This window comes from Procambarus clarkii, chromosome 25 (genome assembly GCF_040958095.1).
Source record: "Procambarus clarkii isolate CNS0578487 chromosome 25, FALCON_Pclarkii_2.0, whole genome shotgun sequence".
NCBI lineage: Eukaryota > Metazoa > Arthropoda > Malacostraca > Decapoda > Cambaridae > Procambarus > Procambarus clarkii.
The window spans coordinates 4,546,028-4,564,550 of NC_091174.1; the positions used below are offsets into that span (position 1 = coordinate 4,546,028).

Consider the following 18,523-nt stretch of genomic DNA (forward strand, 5'->3'; position numbering starts at 1 on the left):
GAGTTCCCCCCCCCCCCCCCCTTAGAGTTGAATTACTGACCCCGCTGCTGACTACTGAGTACCTACTCACTGCTAGGTGAAGAGAGGCATTAGGTAATAGGACCTGTGCCCAACCATTTCTGTCCCGCCCGGGATTCGAACCCGAAATTCTCGATTGTGCATCGAGAACGAACCCGACTGTACTACCGGGACCCTATTGTCTTATCGTCATCGTAACAGTCCTTAAAACTCACGCCACGGACAAAGCTACGGGTGCAGCCCTTCTGGCGAGCGTTCTCAACGTCAAGAAACTGTCGCACTGACAAGCAGTCCGTCCTCTCGAGTGTTCACAGCGTCACTGAAATGTTGTACTAAATGTCCAGATTCTAACCTAACTGAGGACTCATGAATAGAAAACGGGATAGGACGTCAATTTTGCGAGCCTCGACTGCTTCGGCGGGTAGGCGGTTCTATGGGTTTATAACCCTGTGGATGAAAAAGCAACTCCTGTTCTCAATCCTACATTGTGGCTTGTTGAGCTTGAAACCTTTGCTCCTTGTTTAGTGTTACATCAGGGCAAATGGGGGGGACATTTGACAAGCCGCCACCTTCTTGTCCTCGCCGAGGCTACTAGTATTAGTGGCCCTCAGGTAAAATCAGGTAAATAAAATCTGACCTTTGGAAGAAACTGTCCTGCATCAATTTCCTCCAACGTGCCCAACCATTTCTGTCTCGTCCGGGATATGCTTCACCCTTCACAAGGCTAAACAAACACTTATTCAAGATGAATGGGTTTTTTATTCACTTAAATATAACTACAATGGTATTGTCTTAACTGGACTTAAACACGGAGGAGACACTAACCTAGTGCACAGGTACTTCAGGATACACAAGTCTAATTCATTCTTATTCATTAATAACAAGACTGTCTTGGTTAATACATTATAATATACACTTGCGCCTTAATCTACATCTGTACAGTATACCTCTATGTAACTTACCTAAATTATTAAATATATATATAGTGTGAGTTATATTGATAATATATATATATATATATATATATATATATATATATATATATATATATATATATATATATATATATATATATAAACCCATAACAATTTATTATAGCATCATTATAGTGTTGAAATAAGAAAATAGTGACGTACATATTAGATGTGGTTCTTTTCTCGAACATGTGTACGTAGTATTATGAGATATATAATAGGTCATGTCCATAGCCAAGGAAATGGGATGATTATACTGTATGTAGATGTGTATAGACTAGGTTGACAAAGACAGTAATAATATTATAGGTGTAAGATGTTTCTTCTGTAACTGTTTTAGTCACCTTCTGCGGTGTTGTATTCACCACATTGTACATTTGATCTATTGACCATGTTGATTTACAATTGATTCATTCACCACACAGGTGTACAATTGACCCATTCACCACACTGGTGTACAACTGACCCATTCACCACACAGGTGTACAATTGACCCATTCACCACACTGGTGTACAACTGACCCATTCACCACACAGGTGTACAATTGACCCATTCACCACACTAGTGTACAACTGACCCATTCACCACACTGGTGTACAACTGACCCATTTACCACACTGGTGTACAACTGACCCATTCACCACACAGGTGTACAATTGACCCATTCACCACACTGGTGTACAACTGACCCATTCACCACACAGGTGTACAATTGACCCATTCACCACACTGGTGTACAACTGACCCATTCACCACACTGGTGTACAACTGACCCATTCACCACACTGGTGTACAACTGACCCATTCACCACACTGGTGTACAACTGACCCATTCACCACACCGGTGTACAACTGACCCATTCACCACACTGGTGTACAACTGACCCATTCACCACACTGGTGTACAACTGACCCATTCACCACACCGGTGTACAACTGACCCATTCACCACACCGGTGTACAACTGACCCATTCACCACACCGATGTACAACTGACCCATTCACCACACCGGTGTACAACTGACCCATTCACCACACTCTATAATAACCAAATAGACTGCACTTAACCTCAGCTGTGGCCCTATAAGCACATTACTCTATAGCTGAAATATTTACCATTATTATCTACAGCTCTGCCCTTCGCCACACTGTTCTACCTATACTCCTGACACCACCATAAGACTACTGTAAACCAATAAAGGTTTCCTAAAATATATATATATATATATATATATATATATATATATATATATATATATATATATATATATATATATATATATATATATATATATATATCACCTTTCAAATTGTAAGCTAAATATGACTCATTTTATGCTCAAAATACTAAGTTTGATTTTGACTGATGGACACCTCTTTAGTTCACCCATTATTGTAACACATTATATTAGTTGTTAGGGATCAAATAGTTTCCTACTATAAACCTGAGAAGTGTAATGATGTTTAAATCACTGATTAATGTAACTTTGAAATCTAAATCTTATATCTTGAGAATACAGTTGATAATTTATTATATAAGTTTTATAATTTATAATATATAAATATATAATTTCATATATTACATGTTATGTTTATGATTTTGTTTTCAGTGAATATTTGACTGAAAATTTCTGTAATCAAGTCCAACTGTAAATGTATACATATATATGAATAAAGTATTTCAATTTCAATTAGTCTCTTCTTATCTCCTTCGCCTCCTACACATATATAACAAGACACTGCCAGCCTCACAGCTTAACGATTCTAATTAGTGTATTATAGTGGTACTGTAATGACACACACCACACTCACTGTTACAATACAATAGACCTGGGTTACAGCAAGCAAAAGGAACAAAAGATAGAGCAATGATACAGAAGGTAAGGGAAGGCTGCAGAAGGCAGGGGGAAGGATACAAGAGGTAGGAGACAGGATACAGAAGGTAGGAGGCAGGATACAGAAGGTAGAAAGCAGGGTACAGAAGGTAGGAATCAGGATACAGACGGCAGGGGAAGGATACTAGATAGAGAAGTCAAATTCTTGTTAATGGATAGGATGAAAGGGGTGTATATATTATACAAACTGTTACAGGTCTTACAGGTTTTTACAGGTCTAATTGGTTGGTAAAATCCCAAGGACTTAATGGCTCAAGAAGTACTTGAAGAAACAAGTAGATGTCTTGGTGATGAGAGAAGCATTTGGTGTGACAGGTCAAGAACCTTGTGAGATAATAACAAAAATGGGTAACAGTTTGGGGATTTTTGTGCTAATAAGGGAACACTTTGTGATAAATTGAAGGTTTGTTATACTAGAGTAGCACTTAGTGACAGGTGGAGGGCCTGGCAATACTAGATACTAGTGGAGTGCTTGGTGACCGGTTGAGGGCTTGGTGACTGCTTGAAGGCTCGGTGATACTAGTGAAGTGCTTGGTGATACTAGAGAAGCACTTGGTGACTGGTTGAGGGCTTATAGTACAATATAGATGAGGTAACATTAACAAGAGACTGGAGCAGCTACATAAGAGGCAGACATATCACAAGCATTCTCCAGATAACATAATGTCTCCACAGTGCAGAGACTGGATGGGGGGTTTATTCTCCTTTTTCGACGAATATTTTTACAATGGCACTGGGCACTATTGGTCAGTGGTGACAACACTAGGCACTACTTGGCCTCTGAGTGCCAATCCTGGGCACTATGAGATCAGTGGGTGTTACACTACTCGGTGAGTGGGTGCCAGTACTGGATGGCATCCTTCGGAGCTGAGAGGACCTCGTTCCAGTGGTTGAGAGCTCTTCCTCGTGCGAACATGAAGGAACCAATCACCACACGCCCCACTACGCGGCCTGCAACAGGAAAACCAATGATTAGCCTCACACTTAGTACGACTGGTAAATGTTACTGTGCCACAGGATAACTAGCCAGTTAATATCTCTTTTAAGATCTGAAAGTAACAGCTTATTCAGTTAGTCTCTGTCCCATTTCTACTTCATATGCCTCAACTCTCATGTTGGTTTGCATGTTGGTTCAGTAAGGGTTTTGTGTACATATTGGTCCAGTTAGGGGTTTCTGGTACACATATTTGTTCAGTAAGGGCTTCTGGTGTACATGTCAGTTCAGTAAGGATTCCTGGTGTAATGACTGTTCAGTAAGAGTTTCTGGTGTTTGTTCAGTAATTGTTTATGGTGTCCATGTTCATTCAGTAAGGACTTCTGGTGTACATTTTGGTTCATTAAGGGGGTTCAGTGTCCATGATGGTTCTATAAGGGCTTCTGGTGCCCATGTTAGTCTAGTGGGAGGAGGGGTTACCAGTGTATTGTAAATATGAACATGTTTATTGATAGGGTTTCCCAGTATGTTTGTTGATTTTGTAGTGTCTGGTATATGTACTGATATAATGCGGGTGTCTATTATTTTGACCTGATACCAATTAGAACGACATCCCTGAGGTAGACAATATTGAGGTAGACAATATTTCCTCGCTCACGCCTACATTGCGAATCATTAACATAAGCAACGTTATTTATCACAGTAACAAGGTACAAGGATAATGATCGAACATCACTTCAGGTGTGGGTTACGCGCTAGACTTTCTCTAAGGGTCATTTAAGGTCACTAACACCTGTGATATTAACCAAACAATACTAAGAGCTGTCACATCTGGAAATAAAGGTACTAATGGTCAAGTAACAGCACTCGCCACCTTTGGATGTGGGATTATTGGCCAGATGGAGTTGGATGTTGAGGTGAACTCCCTCAAGGGCTGGCGGAGGTCGGAAATGGAAGGACTCGTTATACTGGGGGTCGTCGGTCGCTGCCACTATTGTCGTTTTCTTGCTCTTGATCGCCCGCCTCTGACTCATGAGAGATACCTTGACCCAGGACACAGACTCGCCTTCGCCCACCTGCAATGTAGTGACATGAGCAGTTGCTTTGTGCTAATGTAGTAACTATATTATGGCTACTGGAATGACTATTGTGTGGCTACTGTAACGGCTATAGCGTGGGAACTGGAATGGCTACTGTAGTGAGTATTGTAAGTTATTGTGTGCTACTGGAGTGACTATAGTGAATTTGATGGAACAAGGAGGAAGTCAGGCAGATGGGACAGGGAGATGAGGTAAGGAGAGGGGGGGGGCAGTGAGTGGGACAGGAAGAGTGGGGACAGTGAGTGGGGACAGGGAGAGGGGAGGGGGGTGGCAGGAAGAGGGAACAGAGAGAGAGAGAGGCCTCACCTTGAGTCCCCTGGCCTGGAAGACAGTGAGAGTGAGACGGTGAAGAGTATCGTTGAATGTGAGAGAGACGAGGACCTCTCCCAAGTCGCTGCGACCCTCACATTCCTCCTCCTGTATAAGACAAGGCCAGTATTAGGTTAGCCGCCACAACCTCCAGCTGTGGTTAGCTGTGGTTAGCTCCAGCCACCACAACTTTAAAGCCAGGTTTGACAACAAAATTCGTACATCAGAATATTTATATTATAACCCGAAAGAGGGACAACAAAGCTGGTAGACGCTGAGAAGAGACCATGTCACTCACCCTGACCAGGTCCCTGGCTATGACAGTGGCAGGGATGGCGGCGGCGTTGGTGGCCGTAGCGGCTATGATCGCCGCCGCTGAGTCCTCCACCACCTGGGCCAGGGGACAGAAGACGTGGCCGATGGCTGGGAGTCGCTTGTGTCGCCCCCCGTCGAACACACTGATCCTCAGAGTCCTGTCAGCCACGCACCGGAGAGGGATCTACCAAAGAGAGATATGGTACATTGTCACAATAAAATGTTGGGTGTATGTAAGGCAAGAGGATTACATTGATGTTGACCAGACCACACACTAGAAGGTGAAGGGACGACCACGTTTCGGTCCGTCCTGGACCATTCTCCCTCTCACTGCCCCCACAATCGACTTGAGAATGGTCCAGGACGGACCGAAACGTCGTCGTCCCTTCAACTTCTAGTGTGTGGTCTGGTCAACATACTTCCGCCACGTTATTGTGACTCATCGCCTGCAAGAGGATTACAAATATAAAGGGGGGTTGGGAAATATCAAATGGAATAAAACATGATGAACCAACCAACAGCGTGCTGCTAGAGGCACTTTTGGGCTCGAATGCCATTGTTTGTGATCCTCGGACAGGTGATTTGGATGCCCACGAGGGTCCGTCTAATTACCCAAAGCTTCCCAGCATTACGTAAGTAATGAAGAACTATGATATATTTACTCACTATAATGTTAGTGCTGAATGTACCTCCGCTCCGGAACGACTTGTCTGCTCTGGAAAACGCTCGACACCGGGCAATAACAATAATTTAACCCTGTCGTACCTCAGTCGATTAAGGCAGTGTCTGGGATGCTCCCGGACGCAGGTTCGAATCCTCGTCACGGCCCTTGTGGATTTGTTCAATAATTCCAGCATTAAATCGACTCTCACACCGGGAACAGTTGAGGGCCACGGGGCTAAATACTTCAAACCTGACATGACAGGACTGATTTCAACGAAACTTTATTTTCAAATTTTTTTTTTCAAAACTTTTCACTGAATAATTTCGAGGATATTCATCCAGACCGCTTCTTTAAAAAGTCGGGTGTAACACAAACAAGGAGCAACGGTTTCAAGCTCAATAAGCCATAATTTAGGAAAGAAAACAGGAGATGCTTTTTCACCCATAGGATTATAAACTCGTAGAACCGCCTACCCGCCGAAACCGTAAATGTCAAAATATAAAACACTGCTGAATTTTAAAATCCACTAAACAAATATTCAGGGAAACAACAGAATCTTCCCTGGATGCCTTTTACTTTCTTCTGCGAGGTTATGTGTACTTGCAATATTGTTTATTTTCTTAAATCTCTGCAAACTAATTGTTCAATTAAAGGAAATTAATATATATATTAATATATATATTAATTAATATATATATTAATACTGTAATTTACTTACGCCTAATGTTCCTATATTTGGCCGAATTTTCTAATATTAGGCATATCTCTGGATGGCCTGCAGGGCCGGACTAAGACTTCCGTAGGCCTTAGGCACCTCCAAGATATATAGGCCCAGTTACGACATCATATTCACTAATAACACCAGCTAGTGCCTGCTATTTTGCTTTCATCTATAGCCAGAATAAATCTAAATAGTATAGAATATAATAAAGTCACATAGATACTAATAGGATTAAGCAATAAATAAATGGAAAAAGTGTCTCAGCATCAATTTAATAATATCCTTTAGAAAAGAGGCATGAGAAGTCCTCGTTTACTTTTTTTGTAGATCCTAGACATTGTGTCTACTGTGCCTAATGGATAATCTGGCACTGCATGTATGTGTGTGCATGTGATATGTATGCATGTATGTGTATGTAGTATATAGTATTGTAGTAGTATATATAGTATATGTAGTATTCGTTTCTGCCCGAAACGCTTTGCGTAATAGTGGCTTTAGGCATTGTATGTACTAGCTCTATCTATAAATCCATCAATGTTTTATATCTCACCTTGTATGTATGTACTTTACCTGAATAAATATTTGATTTTAATTTGATATTTGATATATACATATGTGTGTGTATGTAGTATATATTGTGTGTGTGTGAATTATGTAGAAGATGAAGAAGATGAAGATTAAGTCCCCCAAAAGGTGGCACGGGCATGAATAGCCCGTAAGTGGTGGCCCTTTTGAGCCATTTCCAGTATCAATAGATGATACTGGAGATCTGTGGAGGTGCGACTGCACCCTGCGTGACGGGAGATGTCTCCCGTCAATAATATTATGTATGCATGTGTGTGTATATATATGTGTACGTGAGGTGTAGGGAGGAGAGCTGCGGGTCTCACGTGGAAGCCGAAGTGCTCATCGAAGACAGGGTTGCAGGTCTTCTTCTTCTGTTTTGTCTGCAGGTAACGTCGCTCGTCCGGCATCACGCTGAGTCTGTAGGAGACGGGAGGAGGTGGTTAGTGGGTAATGGGTTAGTGAGGAGGGAGCAAATGTGGAATGTTGTGCACTTCTAACTGAATACAAATGTTGAGAGAGGCGCAAACTCAGCGGTTTACCTGTTTGTCCTATTGTACATGACGGCCCAGTCCTTGCCAAGGGGATATATATCATATTCCCAAAAGCTGAACTGGATCTTAGAAATGCACTTGTGTTACCGAATTCAGAAGGACTTTCTAAACTTTCTCCAGCTTTGAAGACTTAATATTAATTTGGTATTTACAAATTATAATATGATTAAGTCCATTTTAATCAAGAACTTACCACATATACATAGGACAAACAGGTAAACTACTGAGTTTGCACACACACACACACACACACACACACACACACACACACACACACACACACACACACACACACACACACACACACGTTAGAAAGAACTTTTTCAGTGTCAGAGTAGTTAACAGATGGAATGCATTAGGCAATGATGTGGTGGAGGCTGACTCCATACACAGTTTCAAGTGTAGATATGAGTCCAGTAGGCTCAGGAATCAGTACACCAGTTGATTGACAGTTGAGAGGCGGGACCAAAGAGCCAGAACTCAACCCCCGCAAGCACAATTACGTGAGTCCACACACACACACACACACCCGTGTGTGTTCCACCTGTCTACCACTCTGCAAAAGAAAACTTTCTAATTTTTTTCGGCATCTTTGTTTCCCCTAGCTTGAATCTGTGTCCTTTTGTTGTACACTGAAATCATAGATAACCTCAGGGATACATGTAGTCTTAGATTTAGCTACTCAGAACGAAATGTCCACGTAGCACGGGCTATAGCGAGCCCGTAAACAGGGATACAAGTTAACACTCAGTATGTATGAGAGAAGTGAACACATGCAACAGATGAGATGAAGCTGTAGGTGAAGCTTCACAACACAGCTGCCAAAGCACCCACCTCACATAAGGATCGCAAGCATTAGTCGAGCCAAAGGTCCTAGACGGCAGGTTTCTGAGCCGCAGGAGCCCCACCTGTAGCTTCTCGCTCTCCTGGCTGTAGTGTAGAGTGAGGAACAGTCGGCCTAGGTGCCCTACTGGGTAGTTACAGGGGTCGTCCAGGTGGTCAGGGATCCGGTACAGCTCAGGATTCAGTGTGCCGAGGCTGTATCCTGTACAGGCGAGGAACGAGTTACAGCACCTAAACAGGAGATTCAGTATATGTGAGTGGTAACATCCCGGCTTCAAGGCATTGACAAAATAAAGCAGCTGGCTTCCCCTATTTAATTTATATTTGATAAAATATTGTTTTGTGTTACATTATAAATATTAGATATGTAACTTGGTGGACGGGTGTAGCTTGGGAAAACATTGTTTGAGGATGAAGGTTAGGTTAGGTTAGGTATTTTGGCTGGTTGACAATTGCTTTTATTTATACTACGTGGATAAAAGCATTCAGGGAGGATTGCCTCGACCATTAGAAAATCACCGAAGTCCTGTTCGAATAAAGTTCGAACGTAAACAATTGTGAGTTATGTATAAAGTGTTGTTCATCGGGGAAACGGAAATAAACTTTCGGAAAAAAGGGAAAATTACCCAAATAAAGCGAAATACACTTTCACAAAAAGGGAAATTACACAAAGAAAACGGAAAAACACTTTCGGAAAAGGGGAAAATTACAGGAGGGAAAATGTAAAACCTTTAGGGGAATGGACTTTCCCTTCGGGCGTGAATCAGTAGCCGAGCCACTGACCTTGGAGAGAGCGCCTGCGCAGGTCGGAGATGGAACTGCGCCGAGCTTCGTTGTTGCCCCCGGCGGTGTCCAGGGAGGTGAGAGACGCCAAGGAGGTCGAAGACGGAGAGGCGAAGTCCTGCGTCGAGGACCCGCTGCTTCCCCCACCCCCACCTGGAAGAGGAACAACCACAGTCACTTGACTACTTAGACAACACAAGGTATCTACCAGACCACGTCTTCCAGACATCTACTAGCTCATGTCTCAACCACATCTACCGAATCTACCACACGTCACTAGCTGAGCCATATCTACTAGACTATGTATTTCTCTTCCATCCTGAATATGGTCTCCTGGATCTAGGGAAGGAGACGGCCGCCAGGAGGACCCACACGTACAGGCAGTGAAGGCGGCACTGGAGTTGAGAGGCTGGAGGTCCCCGTCGGCGTCACAGTCCGGAGGTCCGTCGTCCGTCACGGCCGAGGCCAGAGGGGCGAGGCTCGGGGGTAAGGTGAACCGGATCTCTCGCGTCCTGCGGGAGTAACAGTTGGGAAGGTGTGAGTAATGGGGCAGGTCACTGGGTATGTGGGTGTGGGTATGTGGTTACCCACCGGTTTGTGCCAGCAGCATCGAGCTGTTAGCTCTTGGACGCACGAGCACACACACCCACACACACACACACACACACACACACACACACACACACACACACACACACACACACACACACACACACACACACACACACACACTTTAAAACGCACATGCCAGAAAGCTTTCCACGAAGGGCGGCCGAAGATTGACAAAAGTGGATAAATTGCATATGTTTGGATTACCATAAAAGCCTTCGACAAGTTGGAGAAGCAGGCAGGAGTGACAAGGCAAGATACCAGAGTGGAGAGAGAGAGAGAGAGAGAGAGAGAGAGAGAGAGAGAGAGAGAGAGAGAGAGAGAGAGAGAGAGAGAGAGAGAGAGAGAGAGAGAGAGAGGGAAACATGATCGAGACACACAAAATAGTTAGGGAATTTGAGTTTCAGAACGAGAGTTTCATGGGTGTAACCTTGAGATACAGATGAACCCATACAGATGAACCCATACAGATGAACCCATACAGATGAACCCATACAGATGGCAGAACGTTTTTAAATAGCGTAAAAATAGTAGTCAAATTCAATAAACTAATATGAGCAGGTTGTATAAGGCAAATAAATTAACAATTAATACATTAGCTATGATAGATCAGTCACGAATCATTGCATTAGATAACGTTGTATTAGGCTGAAGAGACCGGGTTTAAGAGCTGTAACTCTCCTGCAGACACAAATAGGTGAGTACACGCACACAAACCCACCCACCCACACACACACACACACACACACACACACACACACACACACACACACACACACACACACACACACACACACACACACACGCACACAAACCCACCCACCCACACACACACACACACACACACACACACACACACACACGAACAAGGTGGTGGGACGCGAACAAGGGGACACAGGTGGAAGCTGAGTACCCAAATGAGCCACAGAGACGTTAGAAAGAACTTTTTCAGTGTCAGAGTAGTTAGCAAATGGAATGCATTAGGAAGTGATGTGGTGGAGGCTGACTCCATTCACAGTTTCAAATGTAGATATGATAGAGCCCAATAGGCTCAGGAATCTGTACACCAGTTGATTGACGGTTGAGAGGCGGGACCAAAGAGCCAGAGCTCAACCCCCGCAAGCACAATTAGGTGAGCAATTAGGTGAGCACACACACACACACACACACACACACACACACACACTCGTTGTACCCAACTAGGTGAGTACAACTAGGTGAGTATACACACACACGAAATAAGGACACACCTAAATATTTCTCATCCTTTCTCTCACACTTCCCCCCCCCCCCTCCCCCCCCACTTCTCTCCTTTCCCAGCACACTCCCCTCTCTCCTCTCCCTCCTCTCCCGGCGTCTGGAGGCAGCGTGAAGAACAATTGCAGCCATGAGTGTGGCAGGCAGCTGTCATACTCATAACGGAAGGGGGGAAAATATTACCAGTGTGTGTTTACTAGTTGTGTTACTAGTTGTGTTTTTACGGGGGTTGAGCTTTGCTCTTTCGGCCCGCCTCTCAACCAACTGTTTACTAACTACTTTTTTTTTTTTTTTTTTTTTTTTCTACACCACACACACACACACACCCACCCCAGGAAGCAGCCCGTGACAGCTGACTAACTCCCAGGTACCTATTTACTGCTAGGTAACAGGGGCATTCAGGGTGAAAGAAACTTTGCCCATTTGTTTCTGCATCGTGCGGGAATCGAACCCGCGCCACAGAATTACGAATCCTGCGCGCTATCCACCAGGCTACGAGGCCCCACACCAGGCTACGAGGCCCCACACACTGTGTGTGTGTGTGTGTGTGTGTGTGTGTGTGTGTGTGTGTGTGTGTGTGTGTGTGTGTGTGTGTGTGTGTGTGTGTGTGTGTGTGTGTGTGTCTGTGTGTGTGTGTGTGTGTGTGTATTAAGTAGACACCTATTTGTGTCTACTTAATCGTCTTTTAACTGCTAGTCTTTTTAACTGCGGCTGCCAACTACGAGAGAGAGAGAGAGAGAGAGAGAGAGAGAGAGAGAGAGAGAGAGAGAGAGAGAGAGAGAGAGAGAGAGAGAGAGAGAGAGAGAGAGAGACAGAGAGACAGAGAGACAGAGAGACAGACAGACAGAGGCAGAGACAGAGAGACACAGACAGACACAGCGTGTTCAATGACCCCCCCCCACAAAAGCATACACTCTCCATCACAGGAAAGAGTGTCCCGGCATTGTAAACGTCAGTCGACATAATCCACACTTTTCACAACTATTTTATATCACCCTCTTTACTACTAATAGTAACTTTACTGTTATCATTCGCCTATTCATGTTTACTACTAATATCCGCCTACTAGTGTCCCATAATGTCAACAAATCGCTGTCCTGTTTCATATAGTAAGTAACGGATTTGTTGATAAGAACATCTCTCTCTCTCTCTCTCTCTCTCTCTCTCTCTCTCTCTCTGTTTGACGTCATCTATCCAAGAGCTGATAAGAATTATCTTGAAATTAATGAACGGTTATTGAGTTTGTCAGCTTAAGTCAGTCTTTCATAAGAAGTGACACATCCACACACACACGTACACACACACACACACACACACACACACACACACACACACACACACACACACACACACACACACACACACACACACACACACACACACACACATAATCACACACGTAGTGGGGAAATGGAATGCACTTCAGGAACAGGTTGTGGAAGCAAATACTATTCATAATTTTAAAACCAGGTATGATAGGGAAATAGGACAGGAGTCATTGCTGTAAGCAACCGATGCTCGAAAGGCGGGATCCAAGAGTCAATGCTCGATCCTGCAGACACAACTAGGTGAGTACAACTAGGTGAGTACACACACACACACACAGATGCGAGACTGTTACATTTTGGACAGACTGCTTATATACAAAATTATATATTAAACAAATTGCAAACAGCAACAGTTTATTATATATATTTGAAGACGTGAGTGCAACAGCGAGCAACAATAGAGGTTCAGGTACAAGAAGAACCACTGTGAATATGTACAAGTACAGTTTGGAACCATACAAGTCACACACACACACACACATATATATATATATATATATATATATATATATATATATATATATATATATATATATATATATATATATATATATATATATATATATATATACAATAGTGATAGTATTCCAGGAATCATATTCAAATTACATTAATAGTGAACAGTAAGTGCTGACTCAAAATGTGTACCATTAGTTTTAAGACACCTGGCATTTTGAGGCAATTGAATATATTTTTTTAGTTATCTCTAATGGTTTTAATAACGTTAGAAATACGTATTTAAATTAATAGTTATAAAGTTACCTTTGTGGCACCATTTAAAAAATGTTTACAAATGTTTTATGTTTGCTGGAAAAACAATAGGATGAGAACTATGGGATTTACATCTATGTAAATTGATTTATGATCAATTGGATTTACATCTATGTAAACAATGCACTAGTTTGCTAACAAACAAATATATACATTCATGTTGTTTTACTGTGTATTTTATGTCTTTACCTGTTTGTTCAAAATGTATATGTTTATATCTTGTACACAAGACCTCTTGTATGACATTAATTATATTTTTAATTAATTATACAGTTCTGTAACATTTACTATATAAGGCGTGTGGGGGGGGGGGATGCTTGTGGTAGGCCTAAATATGATAGTTTGTCCTCATCTTTTTGTTTATAGATTTTTATCATTTTCTGTTGGCTAAGAATTTACTTGTGCAAAATACAGAAAATGGAGTGCTATCCCATGTGTCTTGAAATTGAAATTGAAATAAGTTTATTGAGGTAAAATACACACAAAGGGATGAGGTAGCTCAAGCTATTCTCACCCCATTCAGTACAACGTGTTAATATATACATAGACACACATCACAAATAAACACATTACCAAACATTCTGAGAGGTAAAAATATACATTTCCTCCTTCACAAGTAGTATGTTATCAGACGTACACACAAATACTTTTATGACCTAGGTATACTGTATAGACAATTTGCAAGACACCTGCAGATAATTCAACAAAATATTACAATCTTGGTGCAAAATTCTTATATCTCTCAAGAATATCATCAACCTTTCCGTTGTGACACATCCAGGCTATTTGTTCAGGAACAGTCCTTATCTCAGTGTTTCTATATACATTAATCAACGGACAATCAAGAATATAATGGGCAAGGGTGTGAGACCTTAACATACCACATAGTTTACACTTCGTGTCATTACCATGAACATCTATCCCATATTCCCAGTAATATTTGTACCCAAGCCTGAGCCGCATGTACACAGAGTCACTCCAAGCATTTCTCCTTTTACCATAAGTGAAATGGGTGTTTTGACTCACATACATGTAGTGTTGCATGGTTTGACTTCTCTCATCCCATGCAACACTACATGTATGTGAGTCTTGTGTCTTGTACTGATGCCTTCCATTCCCTGAGTGCTTGCATCTTGCACAATTGTCATATTGGTAAACAAATATATATGTGATTTGGAGGTGTGTAGAGAGCGAGTGTGTGTGCATGGGACTTACTGGAAGCTACAAGGTTGGGCCCCAACTCCCGGCCAGAGCAGAATCTGTTGTCGTTCCTCGGAGTTCTTCCTGGCCGCCCACCGTCTGGCCGCCCACACGCCCACAACCAGCACCAGCACCACGCCCAAGCTGCCAGCCACGCCCGCAGCTGCGCCCCACCAACTCACGCCATTCACTACGCCTGGGTCGTTCACCACAAGGGAGAGAGAGAGAGAGGGTGACCAAGAGCCAATATATGAACATCACTCAACATCATCCTATATAACAATTGACCTTCATCAGTATACATAAAAATGCGACCTTTTAGGCCCTTGATATATAATAGTATATAAAAGCATTAATTATATCACATATCTTCATTATAGCTTCCCCATTATATGTTTTAGGTTTAAAGTCAATCAAACTCTCAAAATGTTGGTTGTAAATGATTCTCAAACTGTTGGCTGTAAATGCATGCAGGGCCAGTGGTCTAATGGTCAGACCTTAAGCATTTATTTTCCTTCCATATTTATACTGTTATTCATAATTATAAATAATAATATTAATACAAATTATTATAATAAATAATAGTCATAATAATAATAATAATAATAATAATAATAATAATAATAATACTAATAATAATAATAATAATAATAATAATAGAGTATTAGTTAATGACAGACAGTTGGAGGAGGAGGAGGGGGGAGGATTTGGCTTTTTATTTTTTATTTTTGTTCCAAGGAATTGAATCTAAAACAAATCACAATCGTGAGCATCGGGGGAATGCTCACGATTGTGCAATCCACACACACACAATCACATGCCACTCACACTACGACGCTCTCTATAAGCATTTATAGACTCTAAGTACATTACTGGCTCGTTGGCGGAGCATAAAGAGCTAGATCTCACTCCCTCTTGGACACTGATTGGTAAGTACTGATCGGTGAGTAGTAAGCACATACTGAAGATGACCAAACCAAATCATTCAGGAACTAAAGTGAGAGAGAGACTAACATACTGCACAGAGACACTATGATAAAATACCAAAAGGGCTATGTGCCATTGTGGCTAAGAGGCAGGCAGGGGGCCCAGAGGCAAAAAGCTGCTGGTCCTTTAAGCACATAGAGTAACACCCCCACCTACACTTTAGTCCCCGCTGGAAGACCGCCCCCCAACAATACCCCATTCTCTTTGACGTCCTTCATCCTCTTTTTAACATCGTCACGAGAGAAAATCACAAGCGCTCGGTAAGGGCGTTTCTTCCTCGTCTGACAGTTCACACTCCACCCTTACGGTGTTTTCCCAGCTATCCATCCCCCAACTTGGGGTCACCTTCCTTGGGGATATCACACTCCATCCTTCCTGTTCTTCATGATCTCCATTCCCCACTAGGGATCACCTTCCTTGGGGACCATGGCTTGTTGATCTTGGGAAAGATCACTCACTGTCCTGGGTAGATGCTATGGTAAATCCATCTTACGTGAATTCAGATGTATATTATTATATCTAAAATTGGTATCTATAAGCAGTTTCAAAAGACACACTCACACACACACACACACACACAGGAATCTCAGGAATCTGTATACCAGTTGATTGACGGTTGAGAGGCGGGACCAAAGGGTCAAAGCTCAACCCCCGCAAGCACAAATAGGTGAGGTGAGTACACACACACACACACACACACACACACACACACACACACACACACACACACACACACACACACACACACACACACACAGTAAAAAAAAAGAGATAAAAGTACGTGTCTATCCTCAGACCGTATTAAGAACGACTGCATCTCATTACAAAAGTCGGTACATACCAAAAGCATAGAAAACGTCCACCTAAATTAACTAAACGAATATGGAACATAATGAACCCCCAAATACGTAATCATAAATAGGTTAGTTACACATACAAATCTGGTAAAATACCATTCTCCCCCTCACGAAGGTCGCAGGAGCTCGCTTAAATCACCGGAACGGGGCGTGAGGAGGGTTCCATCAGAGAAAAATGGGATGTTTTCACGGGCGGACCAATGCAATTTCGGACTGGGTGTGAATCCAGTTTTTCCCGCGATCGGTTCCATTGTACAATTTGTTATCTACTGTTGCATCCAACGAAAAAATTCCTCGCTATCCTGGACTGATACATAGAGGAATGAACAGGTGGGTAAAGGGAGATATGAATACAACATTTTTAGTGTATGAAGCAGAGGGATACATACAGATAGACACAGGCACACACTGAAGACACAGGTACACACTCAAGACACAGGCACACACTGAAGACACAGGTACACACTCAAGACACAGGCACACACTGAAGACACAGGCACACACTGAAGACACAGGCACACACTCAAGACACAGGCACACACTGAAGACACAGGCACACACTGAAGACACAGGCACACACTCAAGACACAGGTACACACTCAAGACACAGGCACACACTGAAGACACAGGTACACACTCAAGACACAGGCACACACTGAAGACACAAGTTTCGGTCAGACAAGAACAGTGAAAGTGAAAGGAAAGCGAGAAGCGAAAGGGATGAAACTGGAAGGAAAGAAAGCCTGAATGAAAGCGAGGGAGGGAGAGGAAGAGAGAGTGTTGTTGCTTTAGAAACAGCTACACGTAACAAATAGTTCCAAGCAGCACGGGCTATGGTGAGCCCGTCGTCCTCACCCGGCACAGGAGACATGTGGGAAGACAGAGGAAGGAGGGAACGTAAGGGACAAAAACAGGTGAATGTAGATAGCGGAAAAGGAAGACAAGTTGGTGGATAGGACAGAAGGAAGAGGATTACATGGGACAAGACAGACAGTAGAATAACTATAGCTCCCAGACTTAGTTACATGCTGAGATTAACTGCACTAGTAGATTAACTGCATGAGTAGAGTGAGTAACAGCGCAGGGAAGAGAGAGAGAGAGAGAGAGAGAGAGAGAGAGAGAGAGAGAGAGAGAGAGAGAGAGAGAGAGAGAGAGAGAGAGAGAGAGAGAGAGAGAGAGAGAGAGAGAGAGAGAAAGAGAGAACATGAGAGAAACAAGAAAGGGAGGATGAGAGAAGAAGAGCAAGAAAATGAGTAAGAGAGAGAGAAATGAGAAAGTGAGAAAGGAATAGGAGAAGGTTGTAAGGTAGTAAAGAAGAGAGAAGGTATTGTCTGATCTGCGCTGAATGCAAGGGATCACCAGCCGATGATAGGATAAAGGGAATTCAAGCAGGAATTGGCTTCTACAAAGTCCTCAAAATTCCCTGCTAGAGAGTGGAAATAGAGGAATGGAGTGGAGAGAGAGGGAAAGGGATTTTGACATACCTAAGGATGAACAATGTTCAAATTTGAACTTTTGTAATGTTTATTGTTCATTTTACATTGATTAATTTTTTGCAATTCCCCCTCCCCCCCCCCCCTCTCTCTCTCTCTCTCTCTCTCTCTCTCTCTCTCTCTCTCTCTCTCTCTCTCTCTCTCTCTCTCTCTCTCTCTCTCTCTCTCTCTCCTGTCTCAGTGATCTAGTCTTCAGGAGGGTGGGCAGCGGCAGCGGTCTATTGTGAGAGGGAGGAAGTATACTGGATATATTTATGAACGGGGGAGAGACTGTATATAGCAATGGTAGGGTGGAAACCAGGGAGGGAGAGAGAGAGAGAGAGAGAGAGAGAGAGAGAGAGAGAGA

General features: G+C 42.8%; 1 protein-coding gene across 2 annotated transcripts in view; it reads right to left on the reverse strand.

Moving 5' to 3' along the window:
* Positions 1–758: 758 nt before the first annotated feature.
* LOC123756396 (synaptotagmin-15) overlaps positions 759–18,523 on the reverse strand; it is a 96,267-nt gene continuing 78,502 nt past the window's right edge. For both annotated transcript variants that reach the window (XM_069331190.1, XM_069331189.1), the window contains 9 exons: positions 14,856–15,036; positions 10,054–10,187; positions 9,676–9,828; positions 8,884–9,094; positions 7,822–7,915; positions 5,530–5,730; positions 5,229–5,339; positions 4,697–4,898; positions 759–3,839 (listed from right to left, as the gene is read on the reverse strand). In XM_069331190.1, the coding sequence (XP_069187291.1) occupies positions 3,712–3,839; positions 4,697–4,898; positions 5,229–5,339; positions 5,530–5,730; positions 7,822–7,915; positions 8,884–9,094; positions 9,676–9,828; positions 10,054–10,187; positions 14,856–15,036 (1,415 nt within the window). In that variant the 3' untranslated portion in view covers positions 759–3,711. The remainder of the gene's footprint in view (positions 3,840–4,696; positions 4,899–5,228; positions 5,340–5,529; positions 5,731–7,821; positions 7,916–8,883; positions 9,095–9,675; positions 9,829–10,053; positions 10,188–14,855; positions 15,037–18,523) is intronic.